General features: G+C 36.7%; 2 protein-coding genes across 12 annotated transcripts in view; one reads left to right on the top strand and one right to left on the bottom strand.

Annotated features, from left to right (window-relative positions):
• The window catches only part of LOC121318358 (membrane-associated guanylate kinase, WW and PDZ domain-containing protein 2-like), a 208,162-nt gene extending 206,374 nt beyond the window's left edge, over positions 1-1,788 (top strand). The window contains exon 22 of the mRNA XM_041254921.1: positions 1,635-1,788. Coding sequence (XP_041110855.1) covers positions 1,635-1,694 — 60 coding nt within the window. The 3' untranslated portion in view covers positions 1,695-1,788. The remainder of the gene's footprint in view (positions 1-1,634) is intronic.
• Positions 1,789-11,453: 9,665 nt separating this feature from the next.
• Positions 11,454-23,850, bottom strand: part of LOC121318359 (protein PHTF2-like) — an 87,738-nt gene continuing 75,341 nt past the window's right edge. For 7 of the 11 annotated variants that reach the window (XM_041254928.1, XM_041254927.1, XM_041254924.1 and 4 more), the window contains 3 exons: positions 23,423-23,518; positions 22,238-22,363; positions 11,454-12,251 (listed from right to left, as the gene is read on the bottom strand). In XM_041254928.1, the coding sequence (XP_041110862.1) occupies positions 12,120-12,251; positions 22,238-22,363; positions 23,423-23,518 (354 nt within the window). In that variant the 3' untranslated portion in view covers positions 11,454-12,119. Of the gene's footprint in view, positions 12,252-19,920; positions 21,599-22,237; positions 22,364-23,422; positions 23,519-23,850 lie in introns of those variants that run through there. The other 4 variants (XM_041254933.1, XM_041254931.1, XM_041254930.1 and 1 more) reach the window with 1 other exon arrangement.

Genomic DNA, 23,850 nt, shown 5'->3' on the forward strand with positions numbered 1-23,850 from the left:
ACTTTTCAGCATGATGAGTCAGCAGCTAGTGTAAATTGCAGCTCAAAAAAGACCTGGCTGTATTAAAACACCCTGAAGCTCCTGAGAGCAGCAGACCATGTGTTCCACCTGTTTTCCTGGGGATTTTCTCTGGGTTGAGGGATCTGTCATGTAATTGCCACTTGATGCTCAGTTAAAAATGCATTACGTTTACAAAGATAAGCCCTTATACCATGACTAAGTCAGTTCCAATAGGGTCCAAATCTGAGTCAGTCATGTACATACATACATTTGTCTGGATTTTGCCCCTGAAATATTGACGAAATAAAGACTGAATATGATGTTGGGCTGAGACCAACCCCTTTTAAGCTGTCGAACAGCTAACCTCTTGAGGCCAAAAGCAAACTTAGAACACAAGTTGCTTTTTATTTTTTAGAATTAGAAAGGTAAAGCATAGCTTTTACTCAGTTCTACTGTATATTCTGCCCCAGTCTTTTTGAAGGCACACTTTGCATTCCATCTGTGCCTCTCATCTGACTGTGACATGTATGTATAAGGGTCAAAGCTGGTTCAGACAGTTAGCGCCTGTTTACAGATGACTGAGCAGATTCATGACAATTAAAATCTAGCTGTAATTGAGCTGGGATTTTGTGCAAATGGTTCATTAAATTGTTCATGGTGTAGATGATTTGGATAGGTATGGTTTGTTATTACAGTGAAGGGTGCTGTTTAAGATACATGCTGATTTCTAGACTCGTGAGAAGCAGCTCTAACCTCTTGTGGATTGGATATCTGCTTGTACCGCACAGCACTATATTTACAAATGCATTTGTAAAGATAATTTGTTATCAATTGGAAAGTTTGTATCACACTTAATGCAAAACATTGTTGTCCTAATTTGGCCACGATTATCTGTTTCTTTGGATTTTACATTTGTTATACACAAATGTAGTAAAAATAAAAGTACTCCTAACTTTGAAGTAATGGGTGTGTATGTATCCACACTTCAAATAACTTCAGTCCTCATTATGAACTAACAACTTCTGATTACCTAGTTTCTTAAATATTTCCTTTAAATAAATAGCCAGCATGCCTAAAAGGTATTTTTGTTAGTTGCTTTATAAAGTTAATGTTTGACACTGTCTGATTATTCTTGTAAACCATTTGTCTTATAATTCTGTATCACAGCTGACTATTAACGTCTTTTTAAACAAGCTGAAAACTTGGGCAATGTTGGCCTGGCTGTAGATTAAATTACAATTTAAAAAAGAAGCAGGAAACTGGAAAGTGGCATTTTAGATAAATTCCACATGAGATGATCACAGTGGTTCTCAATCTGTGCACTTAAAAAAGTGTGCTGCTCTGCACCGATTCTATAGATTGCTATTAGAAATCGGTTGCTTTCAAAGTTCACCAAATCGTTTTTGTACAGTGCACTTAGTGGCCAGATATTGTTTTGATGGACAAATGAATAAAAAAGGCATTTGCAGTAGAAAGCATTGTAGTACATATGACTCCTACAATTATGATTGTAATGAGAACTTGATTAGGAGGGCTAACTGTGATCTTCTTAAAAAGGGACTAGTCATTTGATTGCAATGACCAAACAATCTCAGTCAAGCTATACCCCTAAAAGTGTTGTGTTGTTTTTACAGCCGACAGCCCAACCTCCTGGGATCCTCCCTCTACAGCCTCCTCAGGTTTGCCGGAAGTAGCACCTTCCCTTGACACCATGATCATGCCATTACCTTCATCTCATCAAGTTCCACCCTCTGATCCCATTCACCAGCTACCACTGGAGCCAGCATTGGACACTAAAGGGAAGCATGAGGTGGTGAGGAGGAAGGAGCGTTCAGCAGGTGGCAAGGAGACAAGTACAGTGGAGACAAACAAGCGTTCTGAAAGCCCAAGGAAATCAGACCCTCTCAAGACTGATCAGGCTTCTGGGAAAAAGTCCACTGAGAGGAGAAGCAGCAGCAACAGCAGCAAAGCAAGAGGTGGCCGGTCCACTTCAGAAGGCAAGGCAGCTGGGAGGAAGAGCACACCGGAGAACGGAGCAGAGGAACATGTGTATGGTGGGACTGTTCACAAGCAGATGGGGCTATCCGAATCTCTTGAAACCAACAGAGGACGGTCTCTGGGGAGAAGTGGGGAGAACAATATTGCCAGAGAGAAAAAAACTACAGAAACACTAGAAAACAACACCCAGCTAAACGAAAGTGGAGATGCTCAAAATAATGGCAGTTTCCTCAAGAGCAACACAGACCAGGCCAAGAAGAAACCTGATGGGGAACCTACAAGGAACCCCAATGAAGGTCATTCCAGTTCAGACAACTGCACTCCCAGCTTTAGTAGTCGTAGTAGTAGTACAGCTAGGAAGTACACTGTGTCACCTGGACCGTGGAAAATCCCAGGCTCTGACAAGCTACCTGTTGCTTTGAAGTCTGGAACTTCCACTGTGAGCAGATAAAAAAGAATTGCATAATCATAATCACTTTGCCACCTGTATTAAATACAAGACAAATACTCCACTTTTTTTTTTTATTACAGTTGTATTTATATTATATTTTATTTCTATTATTTTAAGATAATATACACCCACCACCTTAATAACTGGAAGCATTCACTTTTAAAACTACAGTAGAATGTGCATAAAGTCTGATGAGGGCATAAGGATGCAAACAGATTTATGTAACTGACCGGTTACATTCAGGAACTCAAATAGGGTCCTACGTTTCACTACATGGGCTACGGCAGCTAGGAAGGAATCAAACTGATGAAGTGAAAAGTTGAGAAACAGTCTTAAGCACTGCAGCTTATTTTTAGAACTGGAAACTGTCTTATCAAGCAAGATTATGAAGGATTTGCATCATCATTTATCAAGAAAAAACTGTGCACAAAGGATATCCACTATCTGAACTCTGCCTTAAATGCAACTGTACTGAGAAAGCACTGAAATGGGGGATATCTCTAACAGCATAATGCTTAAACAAAAATAAATATAATACGGAATTAACTATTGTAAATATGCTCATCTGAAAATATATAGACTGACTAACAGTATTCCTGAGCCTGAGACACAAATGGAATACTAACACTTCAGATAACGTACATTACAGTTTCCATTCTCACTTGCTCACTGGAAAAGTTGCACTGCTTTGGAGAAAATTATTGTGAGTTATTTAGAACTCCCAAAGCATTTTCTAGGTGTCTGCTATAATCTATTAAGGGTATACAATATCAAATATCAAAAGGTATGGAGTGCCAAGGGGAATATACTGTGGGTTTGAAGAGCATTGCTGGGGAGGTTCTATACAGCAGACAAAAGCTGTGTTGTCCATTACAAAATCACAATTTGCCAATCCTGATATATATATATATATATATATATATATATATATATATATATATATTTTTTTTTTATTTATATCTTGTTAAATCTTTTTAAAGGTAAGTCGCCAAAAATAACAGAATGATACATAATAAAACATTAAATTATTGAAATCAGTAAAAGAACTGCCAACAGGTACACACTCATTCCTTGGTAGCTCCGTAGTGTTTAGATCTGGTACCGGGGGAAAGGCAGCATCAGTTCTGTAAACCATCCCAGCACTTTTCCAGTCAGCCATTCATGCCCTGTTTAGTTTGACTCATAGGATAATACGTTTGTACGTTTCATAACCTCAAAAAGAATGCCGTTAATTACAAAAATAGTGTATAGCAGAGTACTGAACAATTTAATCAGTAGAATGGCACACCATGTATGGAAATGAGGTAGCATAGGTGCCTTTGGATTAGTAGGCTGATAGTCGGTTTTGATCCCTAGCTTACTGCCTAGATTTCAGTCATAAAGCATAATCAAATTCTTTTCAGCAATTTCAGACAAGAATTTAAAATGGTTTTGTGCTCCTGTACCACAGTGTTTCATAGAATTTCTGCTATGTGTGAGTGTTCCAGCACTTTTATTTCTAGCATTAGTTATGTTAACACGATAAGGTTTTGTCATTAGGTTCTTGGATTAGGTGTGCACATAAGCAGGGGTGATTAGAAATACCAGAGAACAAAATGTAATATTTTTTGGACCTTTTTTTTTTCTGTACTCTTTTGCCAAAAACATATAAGGTAGGAACTGAAGGTTTCTTTCTGAACTGTTATTAAGAACTTAAACTGGAGAGATTTTCAAAAAGACATTGGCATATTTCTAATGCCCCAGTGTAGGACCATATCATTGTCTGAGATCTGGGGCTGTATAGCTACTTCAGAGTGCTGTTCCCATATTTTTAATATGCCTTATTACATACACCTGATAAATCAGTGGGGTTAGAGTAAACAACTGTTTCTAATGTTCTGATAACCTACCTACTGTACTTGTAGATAAAATGATATAAGAATGATATATTCCTTTTGATATATGAAAATTATTTATTTATTTAAGATAGATTTATTGAAGTTCGGTCCCATTTAACTGTTAATTCAATATTCCCAGAAAATGTTAACTTTCCTGTCTATTTTTATCCTTGCAATTGGATGTGCCATACCAAGAATCTTCATTCAAGGTTAACAGAAGGCGAACAAAAGCTTTCCCTTATGATCCAAATGTTGCAGCAAGTGATGGAGCTAAATTGATGCAATACAAGTTCTTCAGCAGTGTGCAATCGGTATCCTAGTGGCATATCATAGAAGCCTTGGGAAACATGAAAGGCGAGTTCTTACAGCTTTGATCTATTCAATTGAACACACAAGGGATCAAAATATACAAGCACAAAAATTTGTGGATGTTTGTTGACAACCCGGTACATTCTGTACTGGTGACAAAGGAACAAACTGTAGGACTGTTTTATGCTTTACCCCTTCACCCAGAAATGCTGTACAACTTGCCACTAACTAACTCAAGTTTTGGACAATGCTTCTGTAGTGTAATGCACGTACCTAACGTATTATTGCTGTCATATTTTCCATGTATAAAGAGGCATAGATGATGGTATCTTCAGCTCTACATTGCACAGTTCACAGCTTTTACTGTGTGAGCTATTTTCTGTCAGCTGTAATAAATTTTTAAAAAGCAAGTCTGTGAAAGATGGCACGTTACATAAACCCCATTCAGATAAATATTGCTGTTTGGTGTTAGCGGTGTATTTACCTTGTACAGTTGTATCTCTATAAATATGATTCCATGTATTAATAGTCACAAAGACTGCAAGTGAGCAACTATTTTTATGAAGTACACCACTATGGATAAATTAACTTTTGCAGAAATCTTGTTTACTGTATGATATTCTAAAACTCTGTGAAATAAAATCCTGACTCGGTGACCATTAACCTTTTTAGTCGATTCCTTTTATGTGTCATTCGTAAAAAGCTGAAGTGAATGAGACATGTGTCAATAAAGCATGCTTAGGTGACAAGATGGGCTGCTGCTTCTGAAAAATGTTAAGTCAAGGTTTATGCACAAAGCCTCTTTTTAAGGTAGGAATGCACATGCTTTCTAGACCATGAAGGTTAAACAACTGAAACATTGAAATGAAAGATGTTCAGTGTGGAATAGGCCTCCCTGCCTGGAAACCATTACAGGAGTTGTCCAAACAAAAAAATGAAAACCTCTGTCCACCACAGCAAGATTCTTACTGTTCATAAAATCACAGGTAAGTTTGCGCTTACAGTTGCATTATGGTTACTGTTACCATCAGTTAATGCTTATGACCACAGTTGGCCGAGACTTGAAGCACTATGTTACTTTTTTGTGTTCTTTATTGTGTTCATAGAGGGGCTGCGGAGACCTACTTATTGTACACAGAATCAATTTTATGCATGTATGCTTTGTTGTTATCAGCACTGAATGTAAAGCATCTTTATATATATAGATAGAATAATGTAATATTTGAATACAACTTCCTTCACAATGTTGATAAGCAAGTTATTAATAAATAACATTTGAAGGGGTGGGAGCTGGAACTATTTAAATAAGGCTCCATGTTAAATCCAGAATACTAACCGTTATCAGCAAGTTCTTGATGAATACAGTGTGTTTTGTGTGTGTGTTTTGATGTCACCAAAATGTTCCACGCAGCCATCACTTGTTCCTGCATTATCTTCTACTTGTTCATGCGAAACAAATTGAACTTGGTTCATTGTCCATTTTTTCCATATCTAAATTTGGCTGTATAAATTGTGTATTGTGTACAGTTTAATTGCCCTTCACTTCTATAATGTAGGAGGGTTCATTAAGATACACATTTGTGATTTATTTTGCTCTGTGACTTGTATCTACATTTGTTTAAATTATTCATGAGGAAATTCAATCTCTGAACATGAAACTTCCTAAGTAATGGGGTTCCTTTACCAATATTTACAGTTGCAAACAAAAGAGAGACAAGACCAATGAGTAGCATTATCTGTGATCTTGACAATACTGTAATATATTTAGTTGTAATTTTTTTTTCCTTCTCATTTTTGTTAATGAGCACCCATATTTCTTTTTAACAACCCAGTATATAAAATGTTGTGGTACCTTTAAAACCAGTGAATATTGTAATGCTGTGTTTGTCTCATTTTGATTCTCCTTTTTTTTCCTCTAAACTATTCTGGTAAAATGTACAATGTTTCTAAATCTCAAGCCCATTCTTGGCTCCTGGTTCAACCTACAGCAACATCATAGTCCCGGCTCCATCAGTGTCCTGAATAGAAAAGGTATTGATCAGTGTTTCCTTCTGAACTGCATTATTGGTAGCCTCTCAACTGTCAAACTAACTTGACTACAACATTTAAAATATCTGCTCTTTGTATGAACTGGAACCGAGTGAGTTGTACACCAGTGGTAAAGTTTAAAATTCCTACACATGTACATGTAAAGTAGCCTTGTTACAAGTATTGTATTAACAAAGGACTTGAGAGTAAGTAGCAGGGTTCCAAAAAACAACGTTGTACACCCTCGTGTGTTGCTACAACTGTTTAAATAATATAGCTATAATTTCTCTTTTCATTGTTTACATTCTGACACACTAGTGCACTGAGGTTTGAGATCTGTCCTCTAAATCACTGCAGGAAGAGCAATTAAAAAAAACATAATACTAAGTGCTCTGGCTTTTCTGTTCCGTACCACATCATGGATCGTAATTGCTGTGTTACCAGTTTGATAATGTGGGCAATAATCCTTACACTATCAGTGCTCTAGATTGGACTTTGAAAAAAAAAAACAGACTTTAAAGCTATAAGTGTAAGAAGTTGTCAGGATGTTAACAATAAAAAGAAAAATTACAGGTAAGTTATTTAAACAATTGTAGGACACATGGGGGCGTGTAACCATATATTTTTTGGAACCCCACTACTTACTCTTTAAGGGGGACTAGTTGCATTATTTATTGAACACAAACACAGTAACCCAACCAGAAGTCGTCTGCTCTGTCTGCAGTGTGAATTCTACGAACATCATTATCTTTGATACAGCAGGATAAATATACTTCTCTGACAGGAGATGATAACATTTGTAGATCTTTTTGTTCAAGTGCTAACTTGTTGCAGTTCTAAAATACCTTTAGGTCCCAGAAAGGTAACTGTTTGCAAATGTCCTTCTAACTGGAAATGATTAATAACAGTTACAGGTTTCAAGAAGTAATACAATTGCTTACAGAAGTATTGCTATCTCAGCGCACTGTTTCAGATTAATTCATATGTTAACAATCTATGTTACGATGCTTGCTTAACTTCAGTGTACACTCAACATTGCAGAACTGAAGAGATTCTGAGAAACGTTTTTTTTAAACAGTCAAATCAATAGAGCAACACAGACCACTTACAAATACTCTCCTGTAAACAGTGGTTATTTTAATTCTAACACTGTTCCTCAGAAGCCTCATAGGTATAGTGGGGCCATAGGGACGACTTCTGCACTGCCGCACTCACCTGTTCTGCTTGATTGCACGACTGGATTTGCTGCTGCCAGTATGCACTGTGGCTCTGTAGCAAACGGCAAGGTTAGTGCAGCGGTGAAGATGCAATTGAATAGCTACCTTGATTTATCCAAGAAATCATCTAATTAAGACACTGCATCTATTTTATAGTATAAGATTGGCTATATGTTCAAATTGGACTACTGTTTTTGACCACTTCAAGGCCATGTCTCACAACCAGTTAATAACCCCAAAATTAATTTTGCAGTAAGGGAAAATGATGGAATACAGTTGATTATGTTATCCATAAATGATCGATTAGTTAGAAGTTACATTTTTTTTAATGTGCTTGAATTTCGACAATTTCTTGAAGGAAGGTTCTCCATCTAATCATCACTAGAAAAGTTTCTATTTTTTATGCTCACTTAACAGAACATATCATTAAAAATAAAACATTTTTTAAAATGCATTAATGCAGCTTTTATAATGAGCAAGTTTATTCATCACTATAGAAGAGTCCAATAGAGAAAAATCTTGTTTCAACCCGTTTGAAGTCACCCTGTAAGCAAGGCCCAGCAGTTCTGTTCTAATTTTTGAAAAGCAGAATCATATAGTTAATCTCAAGTTGATAGGTTTACAAGTCTTTTTAGAAGTAGATTTAAATACTTTAGAAGGAGACCTATAAATGCCTTATATGGGGGGGGTATCCTTAATTTATGCACACACCAGAAGTTGAACTTTGTACAATTAAAAGTTGGTGTTACCAGAAAAAAAAAAAAAAAACATGCAAGACTAATTAAATGTTCACATGTCCTCTAGGATTTTACTGTTTAATATTAATATAAATTAAGTTTTTACTTTTAGAACTTAGAAGCTTCTGCTGAATTATTTAGAGCATGGTTTTAAATCAGTGGTTTGTGACCCATTGGTGGGCATAAGGAAGAGCTCTGGTAGGTCTCAATGGGTTCTCAAAAAATCTTTTCAGAATATGTCAATTTAATGCAATATCTTTGAAAGTGATGAAGCTCTGGTTTAACAATATCAAGACCCAGGTTATAAACGTGTAGTAGGTCAAACCCAACTTTTAGGTTTTAAATTGTGTTTAGTGTAACTTTTTTAAAATTCTGTTGAGTGTGTGTGTGCAGTACAAATGTAAATGTATAGCTTCTATAGCATAATTCATTACTGTTGCAAGTATTGAAATGCATGTGCTAATGTAATCAAGTTATACAGTTAGTTAGTCACACTCTTTAAATTGACTTGGGCTGTCAAGGGTGTTAAGGTCAATTTGAAATCAGAAATGAACACTAAAAATAGCAATAGCCTGAAAATAATAAATTATCCATGTCCTAAACTGAATTGAAATCCCAAGCCAAAGTTTTGATTTTTTTTTTTTCCCCCAAAAAATATCTCCTGGCCGTAAAATATTCAAGTAAACAGAAATATCGTTAATCTTACTTTTGCGTGATTCGCCTATATTTTTTGACAGAACAGTGCTTGAAGTTCAGAAATTATTTAGATTTTTACCAGGGAGCAGACCTCAGCATCCGGGATGATGTCTTAATAAGGGAACCATGAGCTTTTCAGTCTTACTTACAGTCTGATTCATCTCTTTCATATTTCATTTTTGCCTGATCCCTCCTCATGGTCCAAGGTATTGGGTGTAACTGCATTAGAAACTGACATCTCACAAATGTCGTGTGCTTAACCAGAACAACCCTTCCATGAACAATGAAGCACATGCAGTTACAAAGGGACTAGAGAGTAATGTCTTCCTGCTTACAGTGACACACGAGACACAATGCACTTACCGTAAAAACCGGTGTATAAGTCGTAACCCCCCCCCCCCCCCCCCCCCTGCCTTTTTTTGAGACAACAATTTCAGGAAAAAGCCTATAGGTCACACCAGTGTATTAGTCGCTCCCCCTATTTAGGACCCCCTAAAAATACCTAGAAAATAGATTTATACAAAGGTTTTTACAGTACGTAGAAATTATGAAACTAATCTACAATTTGTTTTGAGATGCAAGCTTGTGCATCTGTGATCTCCATAAAATTGTCTCCAAAGTATAACTTAACAAGCACTTTCTTTTTCCGATATGCCTGGCCTAATCTTGTTTACATTTCTTAGGTCACTGAAGCATCTCTAATCATCCAACACTCGCACCTTACAAAATGAGAGACTTCAAATAATAACTCCTTTAAATAGTTATGCGAGTGTCTGGAAAATACATAACTGTTCGGCTACATCCTTACTTTAAATATTTTATTTGATATGCTTCATGCAAGAAAGCAGAAAATTGTTCCCTGTGAAGTGAAAACCAAAGTTTGTTTGGGAACTTTTTGATCTTGAAAAGACAGAAGGATCATGTGATTAAAAAAAAAAAAAAAAGATCTTAAATAAAAAATAATTATGCTGAGCTTTAATAATGCAGGATTGTATTAGTTGGTAAAATAACCAAGTGAGTAAATAAGAGTAACTTGTGCTACTGTGAAGTTAGATGAATTTATATGTGAGCAGGAGGCCCAATTACATTGTCAATCTATAGCAGAGTCAAAGACTGGCATGCTACATATTCAATTAAGCAGAGTGGTGTCGATAGGCTGTGAAGTAAGTAATTCCTTACCAGAGCCTTTGTTGACTTTGTTATATCCGTACCTCATTAGGGATTTGTCTCATTTTTGAGATAGTAGAGCTCAATATGACAATATGCTAGCTAATTCAATTCTAGTCGCATTGGATGTGGGGAGTCTTTACACCATTGTCTCACATGTTGAAGGATTATTGGCAATGAAATTGTTTTAAATAAGAGACCTGTGAATAGACTACCTCCTATTTTTTTTTTTGTAAAATAAAAATTACTTTTTGAAAATCTATTTTATTAAATCAATGGGGTGAAAGTTTTCCCTGAATTAAGCATCCCAAATGAGACAAACAACCCTTTTAAAAGGTGCATTTCTTGTTTTACTATGGATTTTCCCAAACAAGTATTCACTTCTTAGATATATTAATAATTATTAAGTTGAACAGTAAATTGGAGAATATCTTATTTCGAAAACCCACAGACCGCAATACTTTTTTAATGGCCAGCAGTCACCATTCTGTTTCATTGAAACAATGTTTACCATTTGTTAGAATTAGAATAATTTGTAGTAGGCCTACTGAGAGCCAGTTCCAAAAGCAAGCCAATTTCATGTCAGAATCTTCAAAGGGGTTGTTCTCACCAGTGTATACAAGGGGCTTTGGATAGAAACACTTTACCTGAACCAAAGGTTTGTGTACAGTATAGAAAGGCTCTGATCTATAACTCATTTGGCAAATATTAACTAGTGATTGTAAGCCCCCACCTCTTTAAGACTTCTCTATTAATTTGTTATAAAAGAGGTAGAAATAAGTAAGAGGTAAAAAGCAGTGCTTAAAATCTGTAAAAGCTGATAAGGCACTGAGGCAACAGATAAACTGTTGCTAGGGAAATACATATCTGAAAAGAAACACAACGGTGTATCAGTTTAACCTGACCTAGACAGGGTTGCAATACACTTAACTCACACACAGTAAAATAGAAAATTCTGCCCAATTTTTGCTCGTTAAGTTTTAATAGGTCATTTTAAGACAAAGTGAGGAAAATACAGAAATTTTCATTTATGTATGAAATATAGGTTAAAACATTACTGCATATTACCTTTTAGTTCAGGCCGGTGAGCGTTGGATGTAGTAGCCACTAGAGGTCACTAGAGGGTGCGTAAGAAAAGGTGTTGAAATAATAGTAACAGGTAGTTTGATAGTGACAGTTAAATTTGGGGGTAGGGGTATTTTCTTTTACTGTATTTTTGTGTGCTTTATATGAACAGATCTCTCTGATGCAAATGTAAAAACTGCAGTCATATAATGAAATCAATGTACATGAAAAACAATCTTAAACCTTAACCAATGTATGGAACAGGAGTCATTTAGGCAGATGGGCAAGCTATTACTAACTGCTGCTACACAAACCAATTATTCAGAATGAGCTCTCCACTGAAATCAAGGATTGCTGTTAGTATACCATTTCACGGGGCGCCTGCAAAGGCGGTCGGGAATGGAGTGCTTGTGGGACTTGGGCAACAGAGTGTTAGTAACAAAGTCGAACAGACAGGACAGGTCCCCTACTGCTTGGAGGTCCGCTAGCTGCTTGAGCGGTTGTGGAGAGTAGAGGACAACATGGATAGTGAAGGACCCGTCCCAGCAGCTTGCCTGGTGGTAGGGAGACCCGGCTACCCCGGAGGGACAGAAAGGAACCCGGACCTGGAAAAGAAAAAGATCGACAGGTCCCATCCGTAGAACCGACCTCCATCAGGCGCGAGCCCTGAAGTGACAGCCGGGCACCCACTGGATGCACGCAGGACCTGGAGGAAAAGGGGAAGAATGTTAGGATAAGACAAAGGAGTATAGATTAGAGCCTCGCTGAGGCTAAAGCGTACAAGCTGCGAAAGAACAGGTGTGGCCGGGGGTCCCCTCTGACCTACGAGGAACCTGGACGGTGGAGCCAGGCCCGGCAGGGGCAATGAGACTCGGGAAGAAGCAGCGGAGAGGGCAAACGCAAAACGAAAGACAAAAGCAGGAAGCAATGCACAGCCTAGAGTAGAGAAAGAGATTGACAGACAGGATATCCATTGGAAGCAGCTCGGATGACAGCGAGCAGGCCGAGTCATCCCGCAGGTGAGTGGCTTCTATGCCATGAAGGCTACATTTAAAGTGGAGAAACAGCTCCTTGGATTTGTGATGGCTGCTGTTCTCCACAGTCAATGAAAATTAAGCAACAATCACCACAGACCCAAAGAGCTGTTACTTCACTTGTTTCACATTTAAATGGTAAATTAACACCAATAACCCTCACCTGATTGTCAACATATCATTTCTGTGGAGCACTCAATAATTGTTTCTGTGCAGCTCTAGTTAGTGGGAGCTTGGCCCCATGCCTGTTTTAAAAGTAAACTATATGTATTAAAAGCAAATCATGTATTTTCCTAGTCTTATGTATGGTAGGTTTACCAAGTAATTGACCTCCTAATCACCATTTCCTATTAATTATTCAGGTTAATTGTATTGTTCATACCACTCACGTGGCTACATTTCCAAGAGGTTTGTTCGTTTGTTTTCGCCTTGTCCATTCATGATAAATATCGGAAGTCATGGTTTTTCATGGCATATTCTCTAAACATACTGCTCTTTTACACATACTGTCCTGGGGATTTATTATTTGTTTGTTTATTTAGAAGACGCCTTTATCCCAGGTGACTTACAGAGACTAGGGTGTGTGAACTGTGTATCAATTGCAGTCACAACAACGTCTCACCTGAAAGAAAGAGCACAAGGAGGTTAAGTGACTTGCTCAGGGTCTCACAAGTCTGTGGCTGAGCCAGGGTTTGAACCGGTGACCTCCTGATTACAAGCCTGTTTCTTTGACCACTGGACCACATAGCCTCCAAATTATATGCCTGGCAGCTGGGAACTATTGTAGATATGATAATTCAGGATCCATATAGCTGGAGAATTCTGCTTAATGTCTTGATCTTTTCTGCTGATCGTCTGTTCAACTCTTTAACTTGAAAATAACGGAGGGTTGTTTTTTACTTCTAGATTTAAAAAAAAAAAGCATTGAATTGAAAGTAGACAATGAGGAATTTATGAAAACATGGGTTTTTGTTGACTCAGAAATGTCTTCATCTAGACAATGTGGGGAAGCTATAAAAAAGGCCAACAAGATGCTTGGATACATTGTGAAAAGTGTTGAATTTAAATCAAGGGAAGTAATGTTAAAACTGTACAATGCATTAGTAAGACCTCATCTTGAATATTGTGTTCAGTTCTAGTCACCTCGCTACAAAAAGGATATTGCTGTCCTAGAAAGAGCGCAAAGAAGAGCGACCAGAATTATTACTGGTTTAAAAGGCATGTCATATACAGACAGATTCAATTGTTTTAGCCTATTCAGTCTTGAACAAAGAAGACTATGAGTCGGTCTGATTCAAGAATTCAGAATTCTAAAACGTACTGACTTTTTGACCTGAAAAAAGAAACGAGGACCAGGGGTCACAAATGGAAATTAGATAAAAGAGCATTCAAAACAGAAAATAGGAGGCACTATTTTACAGAGAATTGTGGGAGTGTGGAACCAACTCCCCAGTTATGTTGTTGAAGTTGACGCCCAGGGATCCTTCAAGAAGCTGCTTGATGAGATTTTGGGATCAATAAACTACTAACAACCAAACAAGCAAGATGGGCTGAATGGCCCGGACCTCTCGTTTGTAAACTCATTTTATGTTCTATATATAGTTAGCCTGCTTTTGAACAGATGTGCAGATTTTTTTTTCAAGATTATGTTGTAGACAAGCCTTAAATGAAACCACTTGTGGAAATGGTTAAAAAGCCATTTGAACAGGAGCTGCAGCGGTTTAAATAGATACATCATTAAAAAAGGTTTAGCTAGCTCTTGCTGATGACATTAATCTATGCTCAACAGAATGAACATTAAAAAAGGTTATTAGCATTGATGTGGAGAGATTTCCTAGGGCTGGTGATAAAGGATTTAAATAATGATTCATTTATACTTCAGAATCTTGCTGTACAGTAGATAATTAGGGACTGTTTAATGAGGAAGCCCACAATTGTAGATGTCAGTGACCCTATTGGGGAAGTAAGGACAGAAGGATTTGCGTTACATGAGTTTTTTGAGGGTGTTGACTCCAGTCATGCATTCTAAAATGACACTGCAAAAGTACAAACTAGCTAAAGAAGCAAATTAATTAACCTGTTGTTGGAACCCAAACAGTCTTGACATGTAACCACTACGCATCACAGGTACATGCATTGTACAGAAGGAACGTGAAAGCAGTGAGTTAATAGTTTGTACATAGAGGATACCATACAATTCTGACAGGAGGTTGCATTATGGGACTGTGGGTTGCATTACTGTGGTAGGCTGGCAAGTGGATAGAGGCCCAGAGACAGTCTGTAGTTCAAAAAAATAGCTACTTTATTATAAATAAAACACAAAAATGAAAGGGCACAAGGGCCAAAATATAGGGATTTAAACACAAATAAAGCAAGACAAAAAGCAAAAATAACAATTTCCAGGCTGGGCAATACAAAACAAGTCCATAATGTCAAAGTGAAAATTATAATCTACAAATTGTTCTAAATTAATTACAAATACAAAACAGAAAATAATGATTGCATAAGTATTCACCCGCTTTGCTATGACAAACCTAAATAAGCTCTGGTGCAACCAATTGTCTTTAGAAGTCACATAATTAGTTGAATGGAGTCCACCTGTGTGCAATTAAGGTGTTCCACATGATTTCAGGTTAAATACACCTGTCTCTGGGAGGTCCCACAGTTAGTTAGTACATTTCCTAACAAAAACTACATCATGAAGACGAAGGAACATTCAAAGCAAATCTGGAATATGGTTCTTCAAAAGCACCAATCAGGGGTAGGATAGAAGAACATTTCCAAGGCATTGAATATTCCCCGGAGCACAGTAAAGTCCATTAAAGAAATGGAGAGAATATGGCACAACTGTGAATCTGTCTAGAACAGGCCATCCTCAAAAACTGAGTATCCTGGTGAGAAGGGCACTAGTCAGGGAGGCCAAGAAGAGGCCTATGGCAACTCTAAAGGAGTTACAGTCTTCCACGGCTGAGCTGGGAGACACTGTGCATATGGCAACAATAGCCCGGGTGCTTCACAAAACTGGCCTTAATGGAAGAGTGGCAAAAAGAAAGCCATTGTTGATAAAAACTCACATCAAATCTTAGCTAGATGCCATGTGGGAAACTCTGAGACCAAGTGGAAGAAGATTCTATGGTCTGATGAGAGCATAATAGACCTTTTTGGCCTCAATGCTAAGCGCTATGTTTGGTGCAAGCCTAACACCGCACATCATCCTGAGAACACCATCCCTACCGTGAAGCATGGTGGTGGCAGCATCATGCTATGGAGATGCTTCTCTGCGTCAGGGCCTGGAAAGCTTGTGAAGATAGAGGGCAAAATGGATGCAGCAAAGTAGAGAGAAATCCTGGAGGAAAACCTGCTGAAGTCTGCAAGAGACCTGGTACTTGGGAGAAGATTCATCTTCCAGCAGGACAATGACCCCAAACATACAGCCAAAGCCACACTGGAGTGGCCCAGTCAAAGCCTGGACCTCAATCCAATTGAGAATTTGTTGAAAATTGCTGTTCACCCACAGTACCCATCCAACTTGACGGAGCTTGAGCAATTTTGCAAAGACTAATGTAATTTTTGCCCAGTCTCCAGATGTGCAAAGCTGGTAGAGACTTATACAAATAGACTCATGGCTGTAATTGCTGCCAAAGGTGCCTCTACCAAATATTGACTGAAGGGGGTGAATACTTATGCAATCAATTATTTTCTGTTTTGTATTTGTAATTAATTTAGAACAATTTGTAGATTTTACTTTTCACTTTGACATTATGGACTTTTTTTTGTGTTGATAAGTGGCAAAAACTCCTAATTAAATCCATTTTGATTCCATGTTGTAACACAATAAAATGTGGAAAAGTCCCAGGGGGATGAATACTTTTGAGAGCCACTGTATAAAAGGTAGCAAAGCTTTGAATATAAATCTTAACATAGCGTGCTTGTGATTTAATAGAATAGTAAGCGTATCTCCTGTTGTTTACAATCTTGAGGGAGCAGCTGTTTATAGAGCCCTAATTAATATTTCATGAATCAATCTCTTTTTTAATCTTCATGCTTCTGTGGTGCTTGCACTCCACAGCCATAACTTGTACAAGAGACATGTATGGAACCATCTGAGCTACAATGACCCAATTGTATTTACTAATTCAATGCTTGAGAAATGTTTTTAACTTGATCAATGTTGTGGAACTCTTCATTGCGCTGATTTGAGTTGCATACTCAATCTCCATTTTTAAAACATCCAATTAAAAAAGAAAAAAACAAACAATGGGCCATGCCAATTATCTAGAGAAGGATTGTAATTTATCCGTATGAATTTTTGTAATTTAAAAAGACTGGTTCCCTGAAGATATGGATTCATGCATACAGCTCTACTGAAACAGCACATGCCCACAGTCAGTTTAAATTGTTGACCCCTTACAATTACCCGATTTGTGTTGTTTTTAAACTCCATCAGAAAGACAAGAGTAGGAAGGAGCCGCAGTGTTATTAAATAAACAGCGTTTCCACTTAATTAGGAAGTGGGTGTTTCATACACTCGCACACTCAGGTCTTGTGAAATCCCAGTCCAGTGTAAATGTACTTTGTTCGGATTTCATTGTTGTCTTCTGCAGGGATACGTTGACTTTGATGTAATCTGTCACATGCTTGAAGAATGACAGGAACCCATGATATGTACTGTACAAATATGCCTGACCTGAAGAATATAAGAACATAAGAAAGTTTACAAACAAGAGGAGGCCATTCAGCCCATCTTGCTCGTTTGGTTGTTAGTAGCTTATTGATCCCAGAATCTCATCAAGCAGCTTCTTGAAGGATCCCAGGGCATCAGCTTCAACAACATCACTGGGGAGTTGATTCCAGACCCTCACGATTCTCTGTGTAAAAAAGTGCCTCCTATTTTCTGTTCTGAATGCCCCTTTGTCTAATCTCCATTTATGACCCCTGGTCCTTGTTTCTTTTTTCATGTCAAAAAAGTCCCTTGGGTCGACATTGTCAATGCCTTTTAAAATTTTGAATGCTTGAATTAGGTCGCCATATAGTCTTCTTTGTTCAAGACTGAATAGATTAAATTCTTTTAGCCTGTCTCCATATGACATGCCTTTTAAACACAGAATAATTCTGGTCGGTCTTCTTTGTACTCTTTCTAGAGCAGCAGCGAGGTGACCAGAACTGAACACAATATTCAAGATGAGGTCTTACTAATGCATTGTACATTTTTAACATTACTTCCCTTGATTTAAATTCAACACTTTTCACAATGTATCCAAGCACCTTGTTGGCCTTTTTATAGCTTCCCCACATTGTCTAGATGAAGACATTTCTGAGTCAACAAAAACTCCTAGGTCTTTTTCATAGATTCCTTCTCCAATTTCAGTATCTCCCATATGATATTTATAATGCACATTTTTATTTCCTGCGTGCAGTACCTTACACTTTTCTCTATTAAATGTCATTTGCCATGTGTCTGCCCAGTTCTGAATCTTGTCTAGATCATTTTGAATGACCTTTGCTGCTGCAACATTGCCACTCCTCCTATTTTTCTGTCATCTGCGAATTTAACAAGTTTGCTTACTATACCAGAATCTAAATCATTAATGTAGATTAGGAATAGCAGAGGACCCAATACTGATCCCTGTGGTACTCCACTGGTTACCACACTCCATTCTGAGGTTTCTCCTCTAATCAGTACTTTCTGTTTTCTATAACCACTCCCTAATCCATGTACACGTGTTTCCTTGAATACCTACTGCGTTCAGTTTGAGAATTAATCTTTTATGTGGGACTTTGTCAAAAGCTTTCTGGAAATCTAAATAAACCATGGCATATGCTTTGCAATTATCCATTATTGATGTTGCATCCTCAAAATAATCAAGCAGACTACCTTCATGGTGTCTGTGTGATGAATCAGTTTTCTCATACAAGATTGTAGCAAAGCTATTTTTTTTTAACATCTCAACACAGGAATGTTAATGACAACATGCAAAATGTAGGCCATATCATATACAGATACATTTGTGAATATTTATACCAAACGCATTACTAGTTTTTAAATATGTAAAAAAAAAAAAAAAAAAAAAAAAAAAAAAAGTGCACAAATATATACAGTAAATACAATAACTGTGAATACACAGTGGTGTATTACTACACATCACTTGATCTTATATCAATAGAACTCGCTGCTGACCAACAATGCTTCTCCTATACTGCTCTCCTTGACGCATTACTGTTACTTAGTGATGGGATGTGCTGCGATATCACAGCGGTGGGTTTCAGAAAGACCCCAGATGTTGTGGTAAATCAGCACATCAGGTCACCCTCGAGAGCTATAACACTCAACTATATTCATGTGGGTTCTGCTTCTGTAGAAAGCAATAATAGAAACAGTCACACAAAATTTTAGTCACTAAATTGTGTATGTTGTAAAAAGGGACCAAACATTAATGTGTTCATTTTGAATATTCCACAGTTGTATATCCCATTTTAAAAACACCTAGCAACCTAGTTATTGAGTATTGTGTGGTGGGCTGATGGTGATGGTGATTTTTTTTTTTACTCAAGATTAAAAGTGTTTACACATTTTTTCTTCAAATATTTGTTCAGCCTGGTTGCCGAACCTGTTTTCATGTAGTCTGCTTTATTGGAACCAATAAGCATGCAAGTCATTAGCATCCTCTAATTAATGTAAAATATGAAAAAGAAATAGCAAGGTGTTTTGGTTTAAAATCGCTTATTCTAGTTTAACTTATTTTTTGCTAATCCTCGAAAGCTAGACTTTGTGATATATGAGGAACATAATGTTTATTTATACCTGCAACTGTTCTTCAGCTTAATTTAAAATTGTATCAGCTGACCATATTTTGATGCACTGAGTGCCACCTGCTGGTATAAACTTAACCAATAAAAATAAAATAAAATACTTGGAAGAAATGCAATATAGGACAGCCATGTCTGACAGTGATTTATCATATTAAGGTCTCACAACAGTAAAGGGTGTTTTCTAGAACCCGAAACGATACAAACACCTGCTGACATACACTTAGACATCCCTGTTTCTTTTGTAAAATTCATCAGAAGTGGTTAATCTGTTCATTGAGTTGGCAGTTTGCAATCCACTGACAATTTCTTCTACTGCTCTGGTTCATTATATTATAAGGTATATGAATATTACTGTAAAGTACCATGTAAGTCTATGATTTATATTTGGGAGTTAAATCCCAAATCTTTCATTTGCGTCTCAAACAAGGGGAGCCAACAATTCACTAGTTCAGGATCAGAACATGTCTTCAGAGGAAATAAAAAAAAAAAAACACCCACCAGCTGGAAAAAAAAGATACATTTGGAAAGCGGTCAGCCACAGCATGTTTTAATGAAAGTTGTATATGAAACACAGTGTCAGTAGGTAAATGAAGCTCTAGGTAACAAAAGCAGTTGAAGTTGTTTGCAGATCGGCATTATTCTAGATTATTATCTGTGTATAGCAAAGGCTTGTAGGGTAACTGGTTGTCTGTTTGTTTTATATAAAAAACACAGCTTTTATAAATACACCTGCTTTCACAATTCTTTCAACCAATAGCAACATAAAACACACCACTTACATTTAAAAGAAAATGTCCAATGCACTATATTGCTTCAATAACTGCCTTTGCAACAATGTATCTAATTATTTTGTAAGTGGTTTACAAAGCATGTCCGATCTGCTTTAAAAAAAAAAGTCCTAAAGTCCAACATCTGCACAGAAAGCAAAATAACAACCACATTTACTATAAAAAGTCTTCAATAGAAAGCAAACATTTTATCCAATACAATGCACTTTGGTCATTATCAAAGAGACGGTTCCACACACACACACACACACACACGTATGTAACAGAAACAGGCTCCTAGTTATTCGGATGAAGATGCTTGGACATTAAAACAATGTAACATTTTAAAAAGAACATATTTTGTGAGCATGCACAGTGTTTCAATAAATACATGTATTACTACCTTCTATCAAAATACTTTCTATCTGGGTAGCTATCTACAATTATTGCTCTGAATACCGTTTAGAATACGTACTGACTGAGCTACCAAACAGAAAGGGAGCACAAACTGCAATCCTAACAGTGTCACAGCTATTGTTTTCTGCAATCTATATGAAGCAGAAAAAGGGCAGAGTAGATAATACATCAAATAAATAAACAGATTTAAAATCCAACTGGCTTTCCTGAAACAAACCCCTCTGCACACCTGCCTCCAGCAGCAGGTTTGTGTCAGCTTACACTTTTATTTTTAATATTAAATAGCAGTCTGGTAAAATGAAAGTTCAGCTACATGTACTAACTAGAGCGAGATGGTCATATTTAGAAGTCCAGTCTTTGGTTTTGTTGCTGTTTGTTAAAACAAACTAAATAATTTTTAAGCCAAAAGTCATATCTGCATTCCTTACAAGTACTGTATGTCCACACAGTTTAAAAACACAGCTGTATGTCAGTGAATGGGATCAAAAACACCACTCAGAATACCTTGCCATTTACTGTATATTCCCCCTGAGGATACATCTACAAAAATGGAGGCTGCAATGTAAGAGAGATTGTATCACACTGCACAGTGAACTGAGGAGGTCCGACTGGAGACAATAATGTCAGAAGCAGCTGTGCTTTAAACAGTGAAATGTTTCTAGTGTAAATGATTTTAGTTTTCTAAAAGATCAGGTGTCATAACCCTTTTTGTTCCAGCAACACAAAACAAGCTGCTGGCAATTATCTTTCGACTCCAGTCTGCTCACAATTACAAAAAACTTAACTAAAGTAATACTTGCAATTAAAAACAGTAAATAAAACAAGTGCAAAATAAAGTAAAACACTGAAAGGGTACAATAAATATTGAAATTGCACAAATGTCTCAGCTGTGAGCACTTTGAGAGTCAGAGGATAGGCTGCAGTTTCTGAAGCCCAGGGTCAGTTTTTGCTGCTTTCTCTGATCAGTAAATCGGAAGGTAATGTAATATTCATTTAGTTTGCTGTCATGATTTGATCTTCCAAAGCTGTAAATAAAAGATAAGAAACTGTAGCTTTAAAATGCGTCAATCATCAGGACCACAAGTCATCAAGTTCACAGTAAAAATTTTAAACGTTAACATAGCGGGAATTAGAATGCTGTTACTGTTCTTTTACTCGTTTTTAAGGAGTCACGACAACATTAATGCTTACTACATGTACGTGTATATGGAATAGTTCAATATTAAATAAATAATATTATACTGCACACATCTTACTGTATAAACAGTACAGCTGAGCTCTATATTGGACATGCATACATTTGACAATGGTTAAATGTTTACGAAAAAAGTTAAAGGGTTAACACTTGGAAAACTTTTAAACATATCAAATAAGCTATCCAGAGTACCACATTTAAAAAGTCCTTAAACATATACTGTTGTATATTTCACATATGTAGGGTAATAGGGGCACTTAAGTCAAACAGAAGCAATTTTTACCGCATGAAGGAATTACCTTAAAGGCAGAAAAGTTTGCACCTCAAATTGCTTTCTTTACTCCCTTTTTCTCAATTAACCGTGCAAATACAGATTCAATAGAATTTGTTGTAATACAGTATTTCCAAAGTAGTGAATACATGGACTAATCTTGAGGGTATGATTTGTTATTCATGAAACAAAGCTCACCTTCAGATTAACCCCCAGGAGATCACTAATGACTCCAGAGACAGCAGACAGGATAACCACCTGAGTAATGTTATAAAGTAAAGGGTTCATGGTCAGTCCGTACAATCTGAATGGGGTATCCAGCTCCTGAAAACAAAGAGACATTTACACACAGTTAACATAGGAGATCTGGAATTAATAACACCTAACAATCACAAGCACTGCACGTATTTTAAGCATAAATCACTGTGTGTATGTAATATCTGAACCCAATTTCAGATAATCCAATTTAATGACTTTGTCTTCACTTTACAGTAATAACACGCTTGATCTATTTCTTTAATTACTCTTTTTTTAAATAAAAAACGGATGAGCAATATCCTTATGGATTTTTTTCACGCAATGAAATCAAACCTATAAATAAAACACAGGGTTATTCAGAAGTCATGGTTCACTGTGTTCAACAGCACCATGTAAAACAGTCTGTAGTTTGCCGTTTCCAATTGAGGCAGATATGCGTCTGGTAATGTAGGCAATTTCAATGCAGATACCTTCTTTTCATTGCTCAAGGGTTTACTACACCTTTGAGATTTGAATTCTATTGTTATGATTGCCAATCAATTTCAGGACTGGGAAACAAATGTAGGTGAGGTGTTTCATATTCAGAAAAAAAGGAATAGGTAGATATATATATATATATAAATATATTATATATATATATATATATATATAATATATAGGGGAATATTTGTTCGCTGATACCTCGTTGTGTAGTCATATGTTTGTATATATCATATATATATATATATATATATATAATATATATATATATAATATGCACATTAATCATGATATATTATATATATATATGTGCAACACATTAGTCCTGGCTTAAACATCCCCTCCGTCAGTCTTGCACCTCTGAGACTGTTGTTTTTCAATTATAATATTTTACATAACAACTACTATACACATTCTTTAACTGAATGTTGCCCCTCCTTTTTTTAACACACTATAAGGTGGGTATGCTTAACAATTCTGGGAGACATGATAGTCTTACGTGTTATTATTAGCTATCCTGCAATACTGAATGAGGAATCCAGTAGGAGGGCTTTTAATGAAGCCAGTGACAGATAAATGAACCACAAGACACATCAATACCTCACACTGACTTAAAGATACAACAAACCATTACCATTATATTACCTTCAGCAATTTGGTGGCCAGTTTCAGCACATTGTTCACCAAAATCAGTTCATCTTTCTTGTTAGGTTTCTTCTCCATCTTCAGATACAGGTTAATCTAAATAAAACAAAAAGTCCATTAGAATGATGACGATAGATGGAATTGTTGCAACTGGAAGCTGTCATTTTTGGTTTCTTCATGGGAATATCAAATACCGCAAGAAATGTTTTTAAATCATGTAATGTTGATTTAAAATAAATAAATAAATAAAAAATCCATTACTCTAGTCCAGGGTTCTTCATTGCTCGACCCCCCATGTCCCTAAATTTGTCCTATCATTCAAATGATCCTTCGTTATTAAAAATTTGTTTAAATTAGAAATAAAAAAGGGGATTCATAACCTTGTGCATTTAAACTTGAAATAGAAAGCGAAATGAACTCTGGTAATT

This window comes from Polyodon spathula, chromosome 7 (assembly GCF_017654505.1).
Source record: "Polyodon spathula isolate WHYD16114869_AA chromosome 7, ASM1765450v1, whole genome shotgun sequence".
Classification (NCBI taxonomy): domain Eukaryota; kingdom Metazoa; phylum Chordata; class Actinopteri; order Acipenseriformes; family Polyodontidae; genus Polyodon; species Polyodon spathula.